General features: G+C 36.4%; 1 protein-coding gene across 3 annotated transcripts in view; it reads left to right on the top strand.

Moving 5' to 3' along the window:
* The window catches only part of KCTD8 (potassium channel tetramerization domain containing 8), a 233,514-nt gene that overhangs the window by 55,187 nt on the left and 164,165 nt on the right, over positions 1-14,162 (top strand). For 2 of the 3 annotated variants that reach the window (XM_032400287.1, XM_032400286.1), the window contains one exon: positions 157-2,980. The exons of the other annotated variant lie outside the window; for it this stretch is intronic. In XM_032400287.1, the coding sequence (XP_032256178.1) occupies positions 157-161 (5 nt within the window). In that variant the 3' untranslated portion in view covers positions 162-2,980. Of the gene's footprint in view, positions 1-156; positions 2,981-14,162 lie in introns of those variants that run through there. 3 annotated transcript variants of the gene reach the window in all.

The raw sequence follows: 14,162 nt of genomic DNA, 5'->3' as shown, positions 1-14,162 counted from the left end.
ATCTTAAGAAACTCATGATCAAAACAAAATCATGAAATTTATTCATTGAACTAAAATAAAGTAGCCATATAGTGAATTCCCATGAGACTGGTTGAGCTGGCAGAACTGAAGGTGCTAAAAGAACTGCTTTTGATGTCTTTTTTTTTCCTTCTCCAGTGTGAGCATGGTAACAGCCTGCTAGAAGAGATGGAAACTAGGAGACAGGAATATGAATCTGACCTGACATCACTATCTGATTGAAGCAGCGAGAAAGTAAATGGAACTCCATGCATTTTTAAAGTGTTTTATGTCCAATACAAACATTCAGCAGTTGTTATGTGGTAGGCAATACAGGACATTATTTTAGGATTTGAAGGAACTTTATAGAAACTTATCAGAAATTAAATATAATTAAGAAAATTTAAACCTGTCTTCTTCTAGGAATAAAATAATGCAGATTTATTTACATAGAAATAGGCAATTAAAATGTCAGTCACATGATTTGAAATGTACTATGATGAGTAGAGTTGGTAGTAATAGTAAATTGTCTAATTTCTAACTAGCGTGAGGTCTCTTTGTATCACAGAAAAAAAGTGTTGGATGAAAGAAATGATAAAGTGAAATTCAAAGTTGTTTTAGAGAACATCTAAAAATGTGATTAGCTGGCTTATCTACAAAGAATATATTTATTTTCAATACCATTTAGTGTATGTGTTCTGTAAAAGATTTATCCCATTCACAGTTGGAGGGAGATAAACATACCCCTACTTACACTTAGGCGTTTTTCTTCTGTTGTGTGATTCATGCTATCCAACCTTAGTTAGATCCTTATTAGGACTTGATTGCTCTTTTTCATTTTGTGAGGGAACTTGTGATATTTAATGTAATATGTTCTACCAATTTTGCTTTCTCCTCAAGTCCCCAAGCCAGGCACTCAATGCTTTGTTGGTTGTCTTTTATCCTTCTGGGGGACCATCCCTTGTGAAGTGCGCTAGCTCTTTCTCTCCTTTAAAAATGACCATTGATCTCTTCTCTTGAACCTTTGCTCAGGGCCACTCTTCCACCTCTTATTCTGATCCCATTCCTTTCTGCCCCCTTTGCGATCTGCTTACATCCTCAGTCTCTCCCTGTTCCACTGGCTCTTTCACCTCTACTTGCATCTAAACTAAAATTTCCACATCCCAACAAGACTTTTTTTTTTCAGTATTCTATCTGAGCGGTTTCTCTTCACTGATGTTTCTCTTATTCCCATCACTTGCAAAATCCAGTTGCCTGAATTCTTTCACTAGTCAATTATTTTTTACTCCTCCACAGTCTGGCTTCTGGAATGACCTGTAATGTTTGGCAGTATTGATCGGCTCCCCTTCCCCACCTAAAACTCTCTTCCTTGGCTTCTGTCACATAGTTCTGTCTTGGTTATCTTCATTGTGTCCAGACTTGCTAATTACTTTACTTTCTCCTCTGTACCAAATGGGTGAAGGCGTTCTGGAAGGTTTTGTCTTTTCTCATTTGTTTATCGACTTAAAATTAAATCCTTTCTCCATCCCCCGAAGTCCTCATGAACTAGCTCTGGCTTACTTTCCGAACTCAACTCCTACTTCTCTTCTTTGGCATCAGTATGCTCCCATCATTCTGGCCTTCCCTCGGTGAGAACCACATGCACACTTTTCTCCACATGTGATTACGAAGCATGGATCTGGCCCTTCACACGTTCTGGTCTTTCCTCAGGTATCAGTTCAACTGATTACTTTATATGTAGTAGGTCTGCTGTCTTGTTACCCAGTGAAATCAGCTATAAAATGAGCTTGTACTAGATGTCCTCTCGAGTTCGTTCTGGATCTTTAGTTCTGTGATAGACCTAAATGACCTAAGATGATAGAGTTAAAAGGCTGCTCTAAGCAGAATACCTTCAAGTATCCCCTTCATCAACTCTGTGTCCACAACAGCTAGAATATAGTTGATGTACAGTGGATGCTTGATGAATAAATCAGTTGTCACTGTGTGACTTAGGATAAGTCACTTCTCTTTGTACTTCATCTTTGATGTTTATGCTTCAGTTTTGCTTTTTTTTTTTTTTTTTTAATTTCTTGTGAGAAGTGACATGGATAGTGTAATCCTTTCAGGACCAAAGGTAGCAAGTGTTAAAGAGGGCACATTAACACAGATATCCTGGCACCATTTTCTTGCATCCTTCATTTAATGGATATCAATAGTTGACTTTTTAAACTTACTTCCAAGGAATAAACTTCAGGGAATAAGGAAAATAAATAAAAGACTTTGACCTCTAAGGGCATAGAATTGTATAAGTTTGTCGTTTACCTGACAAACATCATTTTAAAGATTTTCTTAGGACTCCTATAAAATGAAATACATTTTTGAGTTTCAGCCTCTGAATCCATGAATAAATATTTCAGCTTTCTGTCAATGATTTTACTGTAGGAACATGGCTGTAAAATGAATCCTTTGTATTAAAAAAATACATCTAAACAAAGGGAAATTTAGTCTCTTTTAAAATGTAGATTTAACTGTAATTTGTTACACTACAACTGCTTTTAACCAACAAACAAATTAATTCCATTTGTGAGATACTGTAATTGCAATAAATTGTATGTTAAAGGACAGTTCAAAATTCTTATAATGTGTTCTCACAAAGTAAGAACATTTACCAGTATATTTTAGTTTTAACACATTAACAATAATAAATCTGAATGTCTTTCTTCTAAAGAATGATTTGGTTCCTTTTGTAAGAAAAAGATACAAGCCCATTGTTTAAAAAAATAGATAAGCAATACAGAAACATTCAAAATAATAATAAAAAAGTTATTCAAATGTAACCACTCAGAAAATACTATTACCAATATTATGCATATGACATTCTAATCACCTCTTTATGTAAGACTTAACTCCTTAATTTCGTTCGAGCCATGAACATAAACTCCTATTTACCAGCTGATTATTGTCCTGTGTATATATATATATGTTTATATGTATATGTATGAGTGGGTGTGTACACTACACACACACACACATTTTTTATCTTTAAATATATGAATTTATGAATGTGCATAAATATATGTGCACATCTTATTAATGTATATATTTAAATAGAGAAGGGGGCTTAATATTTGCTACTAATGGTCAAGGTACTTATAAATCAATAAAAATGGTTTTACTAATTGGTGTGTGATGTATAAAAGAGGCTACTGTTTCTTAATGTTTCTGTGGTCCTCGTTTTTATAGAAATTAATTCATTCATGTTTGTCATGATGTCTTTATTTTATGTCCAATTAATCAGAATTCATAATCTAGCTAATAGAACCTGAGAAGCGACAGCTTAGTGAAATTAAGGGTTATTTTGTATTCATGTGAAAGGCTAGATGGAGGCAGCCTAGGAATGTTATTGAGGCCCAGTTGTATCCCCAGAAACCAGACTCCCCTATGCTTTCTCAGCCTCTCTCTTGAGAATGTGATACTTCTCATAATTGCAAATTGGCTGCCAGAGTTCAGCCACCAGGTTTGCATTTCAAGCTGTAAGGAAAAGACAAAGGGCACAATGGAACATGCCAGCTTAGTTGGTTTCTTTCTTTTGAGGAGCTTTCTTAAAACTCCTTCCAACAATTTCCATTTCCATTTTATGGGCTTGAAATGTGTCATGAGGCCATTCCTGGATGCTAAGGAAGGTGATTCTCTTAGTAAAGAAGTGGAGAAAAGATACTGAGCACTGCAAGTCGTGGACTCTGCCACTGATGTTTTCCTAATTGGTTAGGCAAAGACTGGCTTGATTTTTTTTTTCCTTAGGCATTAATCAAATCATTTTTGTGTTTGTTTGTTTCTTCAGAAGTTTCATGTTATAAAGCAGATCCATGAAAAAGTTGCTGAAGTTGTTTTAGATTTTTGTGACCTGATTTTGAGGATAAACAAAATTGCAAGTATCTGTTTTAACTGGAAGCATTAAAAAATTCCTTCCTTGTAGTTCTTGAGGCAAACATTGTAATTGGATCACACAACACCCCTTCACTTCCTCCTTCTTTCATTTCTGTCTTTTCTGTAAAGTCTGGAGAGATGAACAATTTCTTCCGCCATGTTTCTTGCTGGTAGGGTTGGAAAGTTCACAGGGTTTTGGCTATGGACATAGGAGGAAGTCTGCTAGGAGTGTGTATAAGATGATTTACTTTTCTTTTTTTTTTTTATTTTTTATTTTTTTTTTTTAAAGATTTTATTTATTTATTTGAGACAGAGAGAATGAGAGAGAGAGAGAACACATGAGAGGGGGAGGGTCAGAGGGAGAAGCAGGCTCCCTGCCGAACAGGGAGCCCGATGTGGGACTCGATCCAGGGACTCCAGGATCATGACCTGAGCCGAAGGCAGTCGCTTAACCAACTGAGCCACCCAGGCGCCCTGATTTACTTTTCATTAAAAGGGGAAAACCAGGGGGAGACATTACCCCTTTGTCCTCATTCTTGCCCCGAGTACACTATGATGCCTGAAACCTGAACATCCATGTTGAGAACACGAAGGAGTATGCATGAAGGGAAAAACCTAGATATTCACAGTTTTAAGTCCTAATATTGTTGAGTCACTGGGCCAAGTCTATCTCAGAACCTAAATGCATTGTTAATGTGAAAAAGTGTTTGTCACTCTAAGTTTTTCCTTTACTTTCGGGTAAACTCTTGCCCAATTGATGCTTTATCTGTTTCTTCACTGAATCAAACTAAGGTTTTTGTTTTTCTTTTTGAGACTTTGGCCTGGTTTAGAGTTGTCATCAAAAGCCCCTACAGGGAATGCTTTATTTGTTTAGACCATGCATGTAATAGCAAAACTGTGTGTGCTCATGTTACCTGCTTTGAGCTCAGTGTGGTTTTATGTGGTCACGCGGACTTAAGTTTGAAATCAGAATTTGATCTTGAGGAATTAAATCTAAAATACGAACAATAATGACTACATCTTGGGGTTTTTGTGATATTAAATGTGATAATATGGGAATACATATTGCCCAAACATTGGCTTTCTCCTGGAGTACTTTCAAAATGACCAAAGGATTCCTTTTTGCTGAGATTCAGTTTTCTTTGAGACATATTATGATTTTTATGTTGGGATCATGGAGTTTGGAAGCTCAGAGAAGACAAGTATTCAAATCCCACTTGTATGAATTATGAGCTTCGGCTACTTAGTTGATCTTTCTGAACCTCTGTTTCTTTGCCTGCATCTTCATTGTCTCCAGACTTGCTAGTTACTTTACCTTCTCCTCTGCATAGTAGCACTTATCCTTAACTAAATGAAATGATTCATGTGAAAACTCCTAGTCTTTGCCATGCTATGGGGCAAGTAGTAGATGGTATTTGTTCTTCTGATTCATTTTAGTTTTCTACTCATAATTATATTTTAGAGTGAATGGTCCATATTTTGAAATAAATATTCCTTTTGATATTTTCTAATGACTTAAGAGAAAGTGAACTAGTGACAATAAACAAACATACAGAAGGGTTGGGAAATATTATGTTCTCTTGAACTCTGTATTCTCATTGACTGAAACCATATTACATAGATTATCAAATTCAAAATAATTAATATATAATTAGTGCAGGATTACTAAATACCACTTACTTTTATATTAATAATTCATAGGATACTTTAATATTCTGACAGTTACCATGAAGAAACTCCATTGTTCTTGCACAGTAGATTTTTTTCAATGTTCATTTGAATTTTATGACTGGGTTTTTAAAAAATTGAGTTTAGTATTTATAATATTGGGTAGGTAGATAGGTCCCTTTTTCATATATTTTTTCAGAGTGACCTTTAGTAGCTGCTATTTTGAATATATAGTACATTTACTAACATTATTGGTGTAATTTTGATTTCTAATTTTTTGATTACCTAGCTTTAAACCCCACTGGTGTATGAATAACTAATACAGTTTTAGGAAAATTTTTTGATGGTAATTTTCTAAGGAACATAGTATTTGCAAAACCAAATCTAGGTTCTTCTTTTTATTTTCTTTATAATTTTAGGAAAATAGCGTAACCTTTGTTCTTGTCCCTATCAGGTCTCCCTTACTGAAACCTGATCCTACTTTGAAGAGCCAGCAAAGCTGTAGTTTGCAGTTATAATGCTTCTAAAAATACTGTGTTTATCTAAGGCCACAGAATTGTGCTCACTACAATCAATGCTTAAATATGGAAAGAGTACAACTCTGCTATCATCACAATATTGCATCTTTTCCCACATTTTGTGGCCTAACTATTTCCAGCAGGAATGGGGATTCAGTGTCAGCACTTTGCCCAACTATGACTTAGCACTGATCAGTATTCTTGTGTTGTAGGCTGGGAAGAAAGTGCTTTTCTGTCCTTATCTGTTCTGACAATTTGATATATTTAGGTTTATCTCATGAATATCATTTGATGTTATTTTTGGCATTTGGTAAAAATAGATGTTTTTCAGCTGTACAGAGCTATAGTTTATAATAAACTTTATATTGCAATGTTCAAGGAAGAAATTATGATGAATTGAGACCATTCTCTGCCTGTAAGCCAAATCTCACCATTTTTACACTTCTCATTTAGCCTGGAGGGGAAGTTGTATCCTCCATTTGGGATTATTTCACCTGGCTATTCTTAGCTCCAGAAGTTTGTCACCATCAGCATGATTAAAAATACTTACCAAGCATTTTTTTTTTTGGTTCTTTATCTGAGTGATTCAGCCTTGAACTTTTGGTTGGTCATGAATATTGGCAGGGAAAACCAAGGTGGTTTGGAGCAATTCAAAGTCTTCTCCAAGCACACCCAAACCATTTAACTAAGGTTGACTTTGATGTTATGGGTAATCTGATTCAATGATAGTTGAAACTATGTAATGATAATTAAAATATCAACCCACAAGTTCAGTTGTGTTTTCTTTTTTTAGGATTTGGAAGACATGGTCAACAAATATGTTATTTAATATATATTTAATGCCTTGTTTTTGCAGAAGGCCATGCATATTACTATGGGAGGCTGCTATAACACTTCTGGGGTAGGAGAGGGTCACATAATAAGCCCACTCAAAGGACTAACTATCTCTCCTTCCACAAACCTTAATGTCTTTTCTCAACATGACTTAAAATAAGGAGGAGGCTTATATTTAAGTTTAAGGGACAGTAAAACCTATAGGTCCAATGTTGTTGAGTTAATGGAATAAGCACTTGTGTAAATAATAAGATCTGTGTGGGTTGAGGTAAGGCAAAGGGCTGCTTGACCAAAAATTTGTTCTCAACGTGTCAAAGTTTCTGAAATTTTCACAATTGGCAAGACTGTAAGTGTCTTTTTTTGGCTTATATGGAGGTTTGGCATAGGCCTTTAGATTTAGACAACACCAGTTGTTGGCTTTAGCTCCAGGCTCAGGGTTTAGAAGACTTATTTGCTGAATGCCATCTCTGTGTCATTTCCAGCAAACTTGAACTCATGTGAGATCATGTGGATTCGCCATCATGTGATGGTACGTCTAATCACTGTAACAATAATACTCTAACAGAGTATGCCATTTGTATTGATTCTGAAAATCTGAACATATTTTTATGATTTAAAAAGTTTTAAGGGGTGCCTGGGTGGTGCTGTCGGTTAAGCGCCCTGACTCTTGGTTTCTGTTCAGGTCATGATCTCAGGATCCTGAGATCAAGCCCTGCATGGGGCTCATGCTCAGCACAGAGTTGCTTGAGTTTCTCTCTCTGTCTCCCTCTGCTCTTCCCACCACCCCCCATGCTTGTGTGCACTCTCTCTCGCTCTCTTGCAAATAAATAAATAAATCTTAAAAAAAAAAATAAAAATAGATAAAAATTTTAGAGGTAACAGAGTGAAAAATCTCATGTGATTTATATATTGAAATAAAAGTGTATGTTAGTGTAAAATGCTACAATGAGGAATAATTGTGAATATTCTTATTAAGAAAAATATTTATCAAAAATTTCCAAATAAATTTGGAAATACGTCGAAATCTAATGGTTCTATTAAGAGTGACTATACTAAATAAATAGCTTAGGAAGAACATATTCTTTTTGAACCCACTAATATTTTTATATAATTTTAATAAGAGAAAGCAGAATATAGTTACATGGCTTCATAATTCTAATTTTTAAGAATTAAACAAGTGAAATGTTCACATTGAAAGTCTTCACATCTTTTAAGCAAGAATGACAAAGACTATTAACTTTGCACTTCAATAAATTCACAAGCAAAGTAACCTTCAAAATCATATAAAAGATTCGTGAAGAATCCTCTTCAATACACACAATGTAGGAACTATAAAAAGGTATGAAGAGAAGAACAAATGATACAGAAGTTGAGGTATGCCCTAAATATCTTTTTTTTTTTCACTGAAAAATGAGCATGTAGGATTGTAGATGTGAAATTGGGTGACCACAGGAGCAATGTGGTAACTAACTCTCTATGCTAAGAAATTGTCCTTCACTAATAATGTTGATCTTTTAAAATTTGAATATCAGAAATTTTAATAATAAAATTATATTAATAATTAAACTGTTTAATAAAATCTCAGAGTTATTCTTGTATCTCATAAGTTCATTATGTAATTAAAATATTCACTTCGGCAAAATATCAATTTTTAATATGTGCTCATTCAGCATTTGATTTGTAGTATGTAATTGGTTTACTTCTATCTTGGGTGGATAGGTATGTTTAACTGAGTTGTAGAAGTGAGCTGGAAGACTAGAACCTAGTGTAGCTTAATTTGATAATGCTGTTGTTGAACATTAGAGAATGGAAATGCTGTGAGGAAGGTTCAGGATGGTGTGCATGATGTGTCCTGTGATAGCACAATAATAGGGAAAAGGTGAGTTATTTACTTCAGATTGTCTGGGGCTGTTCCTGAGTGTCACAATTATTGATAAAGTGTGTATTCAAGTATGACACTTTAGGAAACAAAATAGTATATGCTAGGAAACATGCTATCTACCAGGAATTTTGTTCTTTTATCAGACAATGCTAAACTTACCACTGATATACAAGAGAAATAGGAAATATTATAATAGGTTTTATTTAATTGCAAAGGAAATACCTAGTATATCAGTGGATTACAAAGTGAGCTAATAAAAATTTTAGACTTTGAGCATACTTTTATTAAAAATACAAATCAGGTTCGGTGTAATTGCTAGATTATTGTGTGTATAGTGGTCTTGCAGTAGAATTGATTAGGATTAAAAAAATTAGTAATACAAAAATTATTGTAATTTTACATAGCAACAATACACAATCCCATTACCTAGATTAATATGGTGTTTCAGTCAAATTAAAAAGCTGATATCCTTTGCAATGTGCTATCTCACAGAGGATATTTTACAATAAAATATGAGGAGCATGGGATTTTGATTCTTAACCAATTTATCCATTGTGATGTGTCATCACTCTTTTCTCCCTGGCATGCATGTAAAAACGCATACAGACAGATGCAGAAAACAGACAGACTCCCCCACCCCCTGGCCCCCACACACACTGGTTTTTACTCTGTTTTAGTTTTCATGGGCTACTCACATGACCTACGTAGGATTTGTCAAAGACCTGTTATGTTCAATGATAATGTTCAGTCCTCATATGCAAAAAACCTAATAGTATGTCTCAGGAATTGTCAGCTGGTGCGCTCTACTCCCAAGGTGTGCTCATTGCAGATTAGGAACAGTGATAAACAACTTCATTTTATTTGGTCTTTTTTTTTTTTTTTCCCATTTACATGGTACTGTCAAAGAGTGGGTGACTTTTACATTTGCTTGGAGTGTTGTTTTGGGCATTTATACTGGCCGCTGAATGCTCCCCCCAAAGATATCCATCTCCTAATCCTGGAGACCTGAAAATACGTTATTTTAAAGGGACTTTGCATATGTTAATTTAAGGATATTGAGATGGGGAGATTATCTTGGATTATCTGGGTGGGCACAATGTAATCACAGGTTTTATAAGAGACAAAAGGTTCGGAGTCAGAGAGATTGGAAGATGCTATGCGGCTGGCTTTGCAGATGGAAGGAAGGGGCCACAAGCTAAGGAATGAGGAATGCAGGCAGCCTCTCGGAGTTAGAGAAGACAAGCAAACGCATTCTCCCCTAGAGAATGGAAAAAACCAGCCCTGCCGACACTTTGATTTTAGCTTACTAAGACTGATTGTGAGCTTTTAACTTCCAGAACTGTAAGATAATACACCTGTGTTGTTTTAAGCCACCAAGTGTGTGATAATTTGTAGCCATAGGAAATTTGTAACAGCAGCCAATAGGAAACTAATGAGTCCCAGATATTTATATGAGTATTTCTTTGTGATTGCCTTATTAGTAAAATATAATCATTATATCATTATATTGTTCATTGCAGTAATTGATAATTAGTTAAAAACCATTTTTAATCAAGAAAATGTGAAGGTTATCTTAATATCTTGTTCATTCACTGATAATATATGTATATATACACACTTTCACACACACACACACAAACACACACACACGGCCGGGGTGGGAAGAGAGGTGAGACTGTCCAGAGAAGGTAGGCTGCCTCTTCACACGCTACCAATGCCCTGGTGTGAAATCTCAAGGAATATAAGAATTCTAAATTTCAGTGTGGCCTCCAGGTCGTTAAGACTGTCTATTTGTAAATGTAGAAGGCTAGAGCATATTTTATTTAATAGTAGGTCAGCTTGATTTATGTATTTCAAATATTTAGACATACAATATGCAAGCTTCTTTTATATTTTTACTCTAGGTCCTGCAAATGTTAGTGTCAGGTCTTTTCTTCAAGATCATTTCCTGCTGTTTTTCACTCATTCTGTGTGCTCCAGACATAACTGGTTAAGCACAGATTTCTCAATCTTCCATGTTACTTGTTACTTTTGCTTGTATTACCTCCTCTGCCAAGAGTGCCCTTTCTTATTCTTTCACCTAGGAGCCTGACACATATTCTTCAAGACGGAGATCAAAAGTTATCTCCAACCTTCTCTGGTCACAATTAACCACTTCCCTATTGGTGGTCCCTTTGCTTCTTTTAGTCCTCATACAGCTCTTCTATCCCTAACTTGAATGTGAGCTGCTTGGTGGAAAGGACATTTTATTTACATCTGTATTCCCATGCCTTGCTTATAGCCAGTATTAGTGAGGGAGAGCATTCTTTGTTTTTCTTACATACGTTGATAGTGTGAAATGAAAATCACTTAGTTTTCTTCCTCCTGTTGGTCCCAACTGATAGCACACATCCACACTAGATGCGTAGGTATTTACGCTAAGAAAAATAAGCTTTATAAATGAAGACCCCATAGGCCCAAAGTGCATGCCTCTGTTGTGAAAGTGTGTTGAGAGTATGACTATATCTTGAAGCTGAAGTGGGAATTGGGGCCCTACCACCTTTTTGCTAAATCTCAGCCTCAGGACTCTTTGTAGGGAAAAGCTCTGAATATATTTACAATCCACCTATATGGAGCATTGCACATCTTCATGCACTCATGAGCAGATGGTCCAGAGAGCTCCACATGATACTAGAGGAGGGCTCCAGGATTGGCTCAGGAATGAAAGATTCAGGTCTGATTTTGTGTGCCTTCTGCATGGGTCGGAGAAGGGTGAAGAAATCTGGCCCTGATCCTCTGATATATCATCAGGCAGTGTGTGAGGGGTTGTGGGCGGTGAACCTAAGTCTCCTTTCTGAGGAACAGTAATCCTCACCGGTGGCAGCAAGCTCTCTAAACACATAATCACATAATCTCTCCAATCACATAATCACTCCTTTCTGAGGTGGGGTTAGGACGACAGAGAAGAAAAAGAGTAAGAAGTGGAGGTAGAAAGATGCAAAATATTCACTCTAATACTTCCTGAATCATGAAGGCAGAGGATGTTTCATCATGTGTAGAAAGGAGATTCTTGGGATTAAGTATAATCTTTTTTTTTTAAGGATATTATTTATTTATTTATTTGACAGAGAGATAGAGAGCACAAGTAGGCAGAGCGGCAGGCAGAGGGAAAGGGAGAAGCAGGCTCTCTGCTGACCAGGGACCCCGATGCGGGGCTCGATCCCAGGACCCTGGGATCATGACCTGAGCCGAAGGCAGCCGCTTAACCAACTGAGCCACCCAGGCGCCCCTAAGTATAATCTTCTAATGGTAGGAAACCAGTATGATTTTGCTGAGCAGTTTATGGGCTGTCGTGACTGAGAAATCATGCATGAGGGCCACCCTTTGTTCTGCCCTCCCAATAGGCTCTCCACCCTGTTCTGTGCACCAGAAAGCTCATCTTGAATTGTTTCAAAGCACTCTCTTCCCTGCTGTCAGTTGGGTTTAGTGATAGGTTTCCTGTAGAGAGCTGCAATGCAGGTGTGCTCAAGAGAACGTGGGATCTAGACATGCAGGTCCTGGAATTATTAGCCTTTGGCTACTGTAGAACCCCATGGAGTCTTTGAAATCACCTGTTGGAAACTCAAGAATGCAGAGAAAAATTTCACAATGTTCTCCCAATTCCTTTATGTTGCACTTCTTTCCTGATGCGTTGACTACTATTTTACCCGCTGTCCCCAGCGCCCCGTATTTTCTTATTTCACTTCGAATGCTTCCTTCACTTATAATGTTCTTCTTGATTTCTATCCCTATCAATTTTGCTTAGAATTGCCTGGCATATTTCTCCTGCCTCAGACATCACCACCACTTCCTGGACTTCTGTGTTCCCTGTTTCTTACCTCATTCTCCCAGTATACACTTCTCTGTTCGCATATGTTTATTTAAGGATATTGAGATGGGGAGCTGTCCCGTTGCTTCTATCTCCACTGACCATGTTTCTGTCTCCTCTATTGTCTCACATATTCTGCTTACATGGAAATAGCTTATGTCATATTTAACTCTCCAATTTTGAAATGTAAAGGAAAACGTAAAAGAAAAACAATTCAGGCTAGTGAATGTGATAATCTGGTTAAGTTATAAGGAAGATGTGGGTTTTACCTAATATGCTACGATTTTAATGGGACTCCATAATGTTTACTAAGCCAGGTTTTCCTTGAACAAAGACCACATCTAGAGGGTAAGTTAGGCATAAAGTTGCTTAGACTATTAGGGTTTCAGGTCACAAATTCCTGACTTAGTGCACTATATGGTACATTCATGAGCAGAAAGAATACACCATTTCTTTCTCTCGTAAGTCATATGGGGAATCTGCCTCATTTATTTGTTTTTTCTTCCAAAGGTCCTTTCGTTGGCTGCCATTTTTTCTCCACACTTGAACATTGGTCTGTAGGGAGTTACAGAAAACATTTAAGATATGACAAAAGGGTAGAAATAGATATTTACATTTAGTAAATGTAAATATTTCATATTTATCTTATATAAAAGAAATGGTATTTGCAACAGATGTTTCATTCTGTATTATTGAACAGAAAAGTGTCCTCTGTATTGTACATGAACTGCTCAAACCTTTCCTGGATTTCCAAAAAACATTGATACAACTGGGATTTTAATTATAGTTGTGCTGTAATGAAAGATAATGTGGATAATTTCTCTGCACCAAACATGCAACTTGTAATAACGTCCCAGGTTTTTAAAAGAATTGAAACAATGTCTCTGAAATGTGACCTGGTTTTAAGAAACATAAATTAAGACACAAGTCTGTGCCTGGAAAGGCATCCTGTTATTGGCCTTAAGACCTTTTCTTTCCAACACAGTGAAGGATGGTTAATCAGAAACTCACTGGATTTTGCAGGGAGTTTGTGAGTAAAGTGAATGAAGAAAAAAAAATACCTCAGGCTTTTTTCCCATAGAAATGAATAATCCTTCCAAAGATGTTCTCTTTACTTTCGTTGAATGCTTTACCTCCCTCCCCTCCCCTTCAAAGTCCACTTGTTTCTGTAATATGAATCTGCTCCTGTATTACCTCCTCCCTAAAAACACCTTGATTCCTCCTGCCCCTAGGTAGATCCTGTAACCTTCCTCCACACTGGGGCACATACCCTCACTATAGCGTTTGCATCTGCCTCATGTTCCTATAATTCTTAGTACATCTGTTTTCTTTCTCTGGACTATGAGCCCCTTCAGAACAGGGACTGTATTATATTCAGTCTAATGGATTACATGGCACACTGCTTATTAAAATCTGAATCACCTAATACCACTAAAATATTATCTAGTGGGGAATAGTGCTATTTCAACTAGAAAAAGCAAATGCATGGTTCCCTAGAAATACAAGGCTT

The sequence above is a fragment of the Phoca vitulina genome, unplaced genomic scaffold (genome assembly GCF_004348235.1).
Source record: "Phoca vitulina isolate PV1807 unplaced genomic scaffold, GSC_HSeal_1.0 scaffold3, whole genome shotgun sequence".
In the NCBI taxonomy this organism is placed as follows: Eukaryota; Metazoa; Chordata; class Mammalia; order Carnivora; family Phocidae; genus Phoca; species Phoca vitulina.
The sequence above is the reverse complement of the archived record's forward strand: the minus strand, read 5'-3'. Positions and strand labels throughout refer to the sequence as shown.